The sequence below is a fragment of the Mugil cephalus genome, chromosome 1 (genome assembly GCF_022458985.1).
Source record: "Mugil cephalus isolate CIBA_MC_2020 chromosome 1, CIBA_Mcephalus_1.1, whole genome shotgun sequence".
NCBI lineage: Eukaryota > Metazoa > Chordata > Actinopteri > Mugiliformes > Mugilidae > Mugil > Mugil cephalus.
In genome coordinates this window covers 19,291,038-19,297,358 of record NC_061770.1, presented here as the reverse complement: position 1 = coordinate 19,297,358, position 6,321 = coordinate 19,291,038, and the positions used below count along the sequence as shown (strand labels likewise).

General features: G+C 38.9%; 1 protein-coding gene across 3 annotated transcripts; it reads right to left on the bottom strand.

The window, feature by feature from the left end:
• Positions 1-533: 533 nt before the first annotated feature.
• ttll9 (tubulin tyrosine ligase-like family, member 9) lies at positions 534-5,615 on the bottom strand. Of its 3 annotated transcripts, none has more exons than XM_047602499.1 (14): positions 5,397-5,615; positions 4,694-4,740; positions 4,497-4,589; positions 4,316-4,427; positions 4,034-4,219; positions 3,844-3,912; positions 3,661-3,751; positions 2,767-2,807; positions 2,601-2,688; positions 2,317-2,375; positions 2,002-2,198; positions 1,490-1,603; positions 1,093-1,217; positions 534-1,012 (listed from the first exon to the last, which is right to left on the bottom strand). In XM_047602499.1, the coding sequence occupies exons 1-14, from the start codon at positions 5,409-5,411 to the stop codon at positions 942-944; spliced, it is 1,308 nt and encodes a 435-aa protein (XP_047458455.1). In that variant the 5' UTR covers positions 5,412-5,615; the 3' UTR covers positions 534-941. The 3 variants fall into 3 exon arrangements, with proteins under 3 accessions (XP_047458455.1, XP_047458459.1, XP_047458469.1); XM_047602503.1 differs by having other exon boundaries at positions 4,497-4,600; positions 5,397-5,614; XM_047602513.1 differs by having other exon boundaries at positions 4,316-4,600; positions 5,397-5,614.
• Between the last annotated feature and the right edge of the window lie 706 nt (positions 5,616-6,321).

Sequence of the window (6,321 nt, the reverse complement as noted above, 5' to 3'; positions counted from 1 at the left end):
CAGTATTATTATAAATGTGTACATTGACATTGACATGCACGCAGAAAGATTGTGGTATTTTCTCAGTGTTGAATGCAAGTATTTGTATGGCATAAAAATAAATGTTTTGCACACAAGGGAGCACTCCTCTGCTGGATGTTCTTTCTAGCACCTGAAAAAACTGGTGTTCAGATATTAACTGAGTGAGTATGGTACTCATACTCCATGAATTAAATTCTAAAGTCCTACTACGGATGTCCTGATCAGTACTGGTGCCAATCTAGGCATTTTTAAAATGATCTAATTGAATCGGATTGATCACAGTTTTTAGTTTTTATTGATTTGGTTCAAACCACGACCAACTCTTAAATAAAATGACATTTTTTTGTGGTAAGAGTCAAGGAAGCAGGTATTTTTTTCTTAATGCATTGCAGAGCTATTTAATTATTGAGCATATTGCTTATATTGTGTACATTGGTTTGATTTATTAGTTTATTGTATTGTATTATTGTGCTTTTGCACAGTTCACATGCAATCTAGGAGAATACAAGAAAGATAATTAAAACTTTTATCAATCACCAACGGAGGATCGGGAACAAAAACGTGATTGGGACTTCCCCAAATACAACCATTTACTACATGAACTGAAGTATTTACTACACTTGTGCTACTTTTTTCTTCCTACTTCCGTATACTATGTACTACTTCCTTCTTTGTTCCGCACCGCTATAAATCCCCCAGTGTGGGATCTTATCTTAAAGACATAGTCATTAAATCATGACAATTACTGAATTCGAAAGCACTGAAGAACGAGAACTTCATTCATTTGCATATTCAGACTTTTCACAAACATCTAATTTCGCATGAAACGATTACCGATACTGTTGTTAAATGTTTTATCAGTCACACTGTGTTCACTGGAGCCTGTTTACTTCCACCATGATGATTAATTCTGACAGTGATTACATCTTCCTCTGGCACAGAAGTGGTTTTAGAAGTTGCCGAAGCTGCTTCTCTCTGTCATTCACACACCCTGAAGAAAGAAAAGAGATTAGTAATGATGGCGCAATAAATTCTTTTAACTTTCTTTTTTTTTTAAAACAGTTCTATTACCTAGGTGTGTGTTGGCAGTGAAACCTAAATTATCAAATGTTTGTAGGTTGAAATCCTCTCTATAGACAGGCCCATCGTTCCACATGAGATCATATCCTCCCACCCTTTTCTCCTTGCCAGTCAGTCTAAGGAGAGAAACAGTCGGTCAAAAAGCTTCACTGGTACAGAACAAAAGAAATAAAACACATCATAGCATTTCTTGTACAACATACCCTTTCCGATCAGAGGCTAGTAAGTTTATTAGTGTTATAACATAGTCTTTACATCAGATATATTCAGGCTCAAAAGAAAAAAAAATATTTAAATGAATGTAATGTCTGTATTGAATGGAAGGACAGAAAGCTCCCACTATGTTCCCTTATACCCAAAGGGAAATAGATGAGAAAGAGGCCTTTACCTTCCCTCCATATCGACAACATTCAGAGTGTCTTCCAGCAGTCTGCACTTCATCTCGTAATCTTCTTGGCTGCTGGGTGTGTGTGACGGTGAGGCATTCACCTCAATTAACCACCTGCAAAGACATTTAATCAGCCTTTTGACCCTGCATTAAGCAAGTCCAAGAGGAACGGCAAACGGTGCACTTAGGTGTGTTTGCATTTGAAAGTGACAGAGGCGCTGTGATGCATTCGTGTGTTATTATACACACAGCCAAATTATTGCATGCCTTGCAGTTTATCAGATGTCCGGGGCAGATTTATGGGGTTCTTTATACGTGTTTATTTTTGGAACGTAACACTAACAGATTTACTGCTTTGCTTTCAGGTATCCAGGAAAGCAAGCGCACATTTGCCTGTCTGTGCGTGCCCCTTTTCTGCGTTTATTTGTGAGCACGCATGCCTTAGAAGTGTGTTTGCAAGCGATTGTTAGAGGCAATGATGAAATGTGTTCACTGTCTGTGCGAGCACTTACGGCTTGAGGTTCTGATCAAGTAATATGTCGTAACCGTAGAGCTCAAAGCAGTGCTTGTCATTTATAATGACCTTTTGCACGCTCTGCAGACTGCGGACAAAGATGTTGTCCATCTCTTTGAACAAGGTTTCTACCATCTCTCGGCCGTGTTTTGCAGTCAGGTATCTACGCAGCTGTTGCATCTGCCATTTACAACCCTGTGTAAAGATGGACAAAACGAGGCAGGAATAGAGAGATGATACTACCGACTGAAAGGAACACAATTCAATAAACTAACAGAAATGATTCAGTCTTTAAGGATTTCATATTACACACCTTTTCAGGATCGTAGTCAGGGGCTGTTTTTTGAACAGACACATTGGTGAGGTGCATATCTGAGAAGGGATGCTAAGGAGAATTTGGAAACTTTAACGATGTGATCGCATCAGGCTCGGAAATTAGGTCAAACCGAGCTATTTAAAACTGACTTTGCCTGAATATTTGATTAGACAAAGGACAAATGTGTTAAGGGAATTACTTGTGCCAAAAGCCGAAAGCTAGACGCATAGTGTATGAGCATTCAGATGAAAGGCGGCTTCATTAAACCAAAAGAAGGATACACTTGTCGTCAATGCTGCTAAGGGAAAAGCGAGTGCTTGAAAAGCGGGCAAAGCCATCTCGATACAGCCAGGCCTTTAGGGGAACATACTGAAACACAAACACGCACAAGGACGTCAGCATGCAGACATTTTTTCGTTCACTGCAAATAAAAGGCTCAGTACGTACTGATGTGACCAGCACGTAGACTCTCAGGTCAAATTTTCTGCCTGTGGGGACAGAAAGCATAAAAGTAATGAAACAAGGACGTAAAGCCCACAGTCTATGACTGTCTCTTTAGTGTTTTTTGTGTTGTACAGGTAGGGTATTATTATTTTTCGCTTTGGTTTTTCAGTCTGTTGCACCTCCCTTGGTGCTGCAACTGCAGGGTAGATATCTGGAAACCACTGTTCACTGATACAGGACAGTGAAAAGTTGAGGACAACTCCTCCAGCAGCTGCCTTTAAAGGAGTGTTAACACCCAGCCACTTCCTTCCTCCAGTTTGCTGTCAAAGCGAGTAGCTTGATTTCTCTTTACACTCCTTTACTGCCTTCTGCAAATGTAACCCTGTCACAGCAGCACCATGAAGTGGTAATGCCACTACTCCGCTGACAAAGCCCTAGTATCCAGTTTCCACAGGCTAAACCTGGGATTTCCAAACTGCCTCCTGGCAATCCTCAACAAGTTTGGAGGTGCTGTCATGCCCTCTTCCCAAGAAACAGTGAATTCAACAATGAGGAACCTGTCTTTCACAGCAAACCACATGATGAGCACGATGTTTACCTGGAGAGTGGTTGAAACGATCTCTCTTGGGAAGATTAGCTGCCTTTTAAGGTGAACCTGCATTTGCAGGTCTTTCCTGGATGGATCTTGTGGTACTTGTTGGATAGAGCCTGTCTTCAGGGTGTGGACTGGTATTTAAATGAAGCTATCTCAAATGTCTCTGAGTCAAAGCCACCTTTCATTCCTCTCAATTCTTTTTTTTGGGTCAGATTATTTGTTTGCACATTTGACTTTCTAAATGCAATGTACAAATAATCAAAATGTATTTTTCAATGTGTGTGTGTTTTTTTTTTTTTTACCATTAATTAGGTAGGGGTTCTCTATGTAGCGTTGTGCCACATAATTTTCCACTTGAGCTGCATCCTTTTGTTCCTCGGAGCGGGTGCCATCCTGCGAAAGTACATTATTATCAATCTATGTTGCTCCATGCGCAAAAAGTCTGTCCTTAGCTATTTAACATTCAAAAAATAAATTACGGTTACCTTCTTCCAATCCATGATGTCTTTCAATTTCCTGAACAAGAAAATGCCTCTGCCTTGAGATTTTGCCACCTAAATGAAAAGACCAGTACATTCTTGTGACTTCTGCGCAATACAGAGATAAATTAATGTTAGTTTCTGGAATTATCTAAACATGGAGTTAAATATATTATTTTTTATTGCACTTGCTAACCGGCTTCATAATCCAGGTGCTCCCAGGGCTTCTGTTGAACTCCTCTACAAACAGGTGATATTCGCTGGGCAGTGCAAAAGTGCAGGGGAAGAAATCACATCTGGCCCCCTCTACGCGGCCAGAATCCCTTTCCAGATTTTTCTGGTATCTTTTGAGGTTTTTCACCATGAGGTTTTTGCGGGTTAGCTGCGACATAAAACAGAAAATGACAACATACTGTATTTGACACTGCTAACATCTCCAGTTTATGTCTCACAATGAGCTGGACAGATGCTACCTCACCTCGTAATGATTGCGAAAGTGGTTTATCCTCACATGTTCCTCCATGTATGTATGATCAAAATTCTCCCTGAGCCAACCTACATCACACCAGTTGAAGTCCCACTCTCCATCACTGTCAAAAGGACAAAATATGTAGTAAACACACTCTGCGCAGCATTTTGTGGAATACCCATCTACTCACTCTTTGACTTCAACCCAGTTGGGTCTCTGGCGTAGGACATCTTGTATGGTGTTGAGCAGGCCACATTTGTAACGCACACAACTTCTTCCCTCCCTGAAACAACACTGTAGCACAGTCAGCATTGGTGGTATTTGTAAAAAAAAAAAGAAAAAAAAAAAAAATCCACAATTCACAGCCAACTTAAGAGCGACACGCACCTCTCCTCACTTTTGCCATGGTCGCATGAACCTTTGTGTCCAGATGTCTGTAAAAATAAAACCTGCAAATCTAAATCCAAAAATCTCTAAAATCTTGTTTGAAAGCAAATGCATTCTAATATAACAGTCCTGCTTCAAATCTTATCTGTATTTGGTATTTAAATAACTGAGAGTTGTTGACTTTACCTCATTTTCATTTTGGAGGTTGCAGCTGGTTGCAGCTGGTAGGCTATTGAATTATTTTGACAGCCCCATTTTAGTTATATGACAAAATCATTTTTAATTCAATTCAGTTTTGCAGTACAGCAAACTACTGTCAGATTTTCAACATAAATTGAGCTTTAGATCAGTCATGAAGCTAAGATTTACTGCAGGGCTGTTACATTAACTTGCAATTGTTTTGTACTGAATAAACTGATAATAATAAAAAAATAATAATAACATACAAAATAAATAAATAAATGAAAAATACTGTATGTAACAAAAATTAGTAAAACTCATTTTTTTTCATATTGCAATTATTTTCAAAATCTTCCAACCAGACAGTGGCTTGAGTTTGATGCAGCCATGAACCTTATTGGTCCTGTTTTATCTTTAGGAATTTCATAATGAAGAGCTAAGCTAACGCAAGCTCACTAATATCATGTCTTTTTTGGTAAAAGAAATACAAACAAAACTAAACAAAAACAAGTTTCCTGTTTACCTTATGCTTTGACATGGATGTGCGCACAATTAAACAGTCATATAAGTTTGAGAGTGAATTTTATCCAAAGATACGTCTGAGTAAAACTTAGCTAGCAACAGCCTCCGAAGGTAGCAAGAAGTGTTTGTTGTTGTCATGGTGACCGTGCCACCGGCTAAAGGGAGCGTGTCCCAGTTTATTTTATGGAAACCTTCAAACTAAAGTGTATTTGTATTGTCACACAAAACAGTCCTGCCGACAAAAATATATTCACACATATATAATTATTTTACGTATCTCCTTGTGTTTTTATTTGCTTGTGTTCGTGTGACCGTCTCGTGTGATCGAGCCTCAACCGTAATATCAAATCACCACTTGGTGGCGACAAATCCACATCTAACCGAAGAACAGAAAGGTGCAAATACTTGTATCCGATTTCCACTGACCTTCTTAAATAAATTAATAAAAATTAAACATTACCTTGCTGATGAAAATCAATGAACGTTTCAAATGATTTACCTGCTGTGAATGAAAAATAGACAAAGGGTCAAAATTATGAACATGCACTTTTTGTTCCATTGTGTAATGTTCTATGATCAGATTGTTTTGCTTATTTTTTTTCTTCTTCACATTTCAGTAAACTGTCACTCGTCGATTTAAAAAGAATACACACCAGCATACTTTTGAAGACAGCACACACGTGGAGTGGACTCATTGCGCAACCCCTTATGATTGCACTCAGTGACAGAAAGATTATGAAAACAAGGAGGGGAGAGGACCTGGCCCACACTTGATATTTGATCCCTTTCTGCAAAGATTAAAACCCTCTATGGCTCATTGAGTAAACACAGTTCCCTGCACATTTACCCCTTCACACATCAGCAGATGGTAAATGGATTGTGTCTAATCTTTTAATGTTTCTTTGTGACAAGAGGCCCGTTTTGGC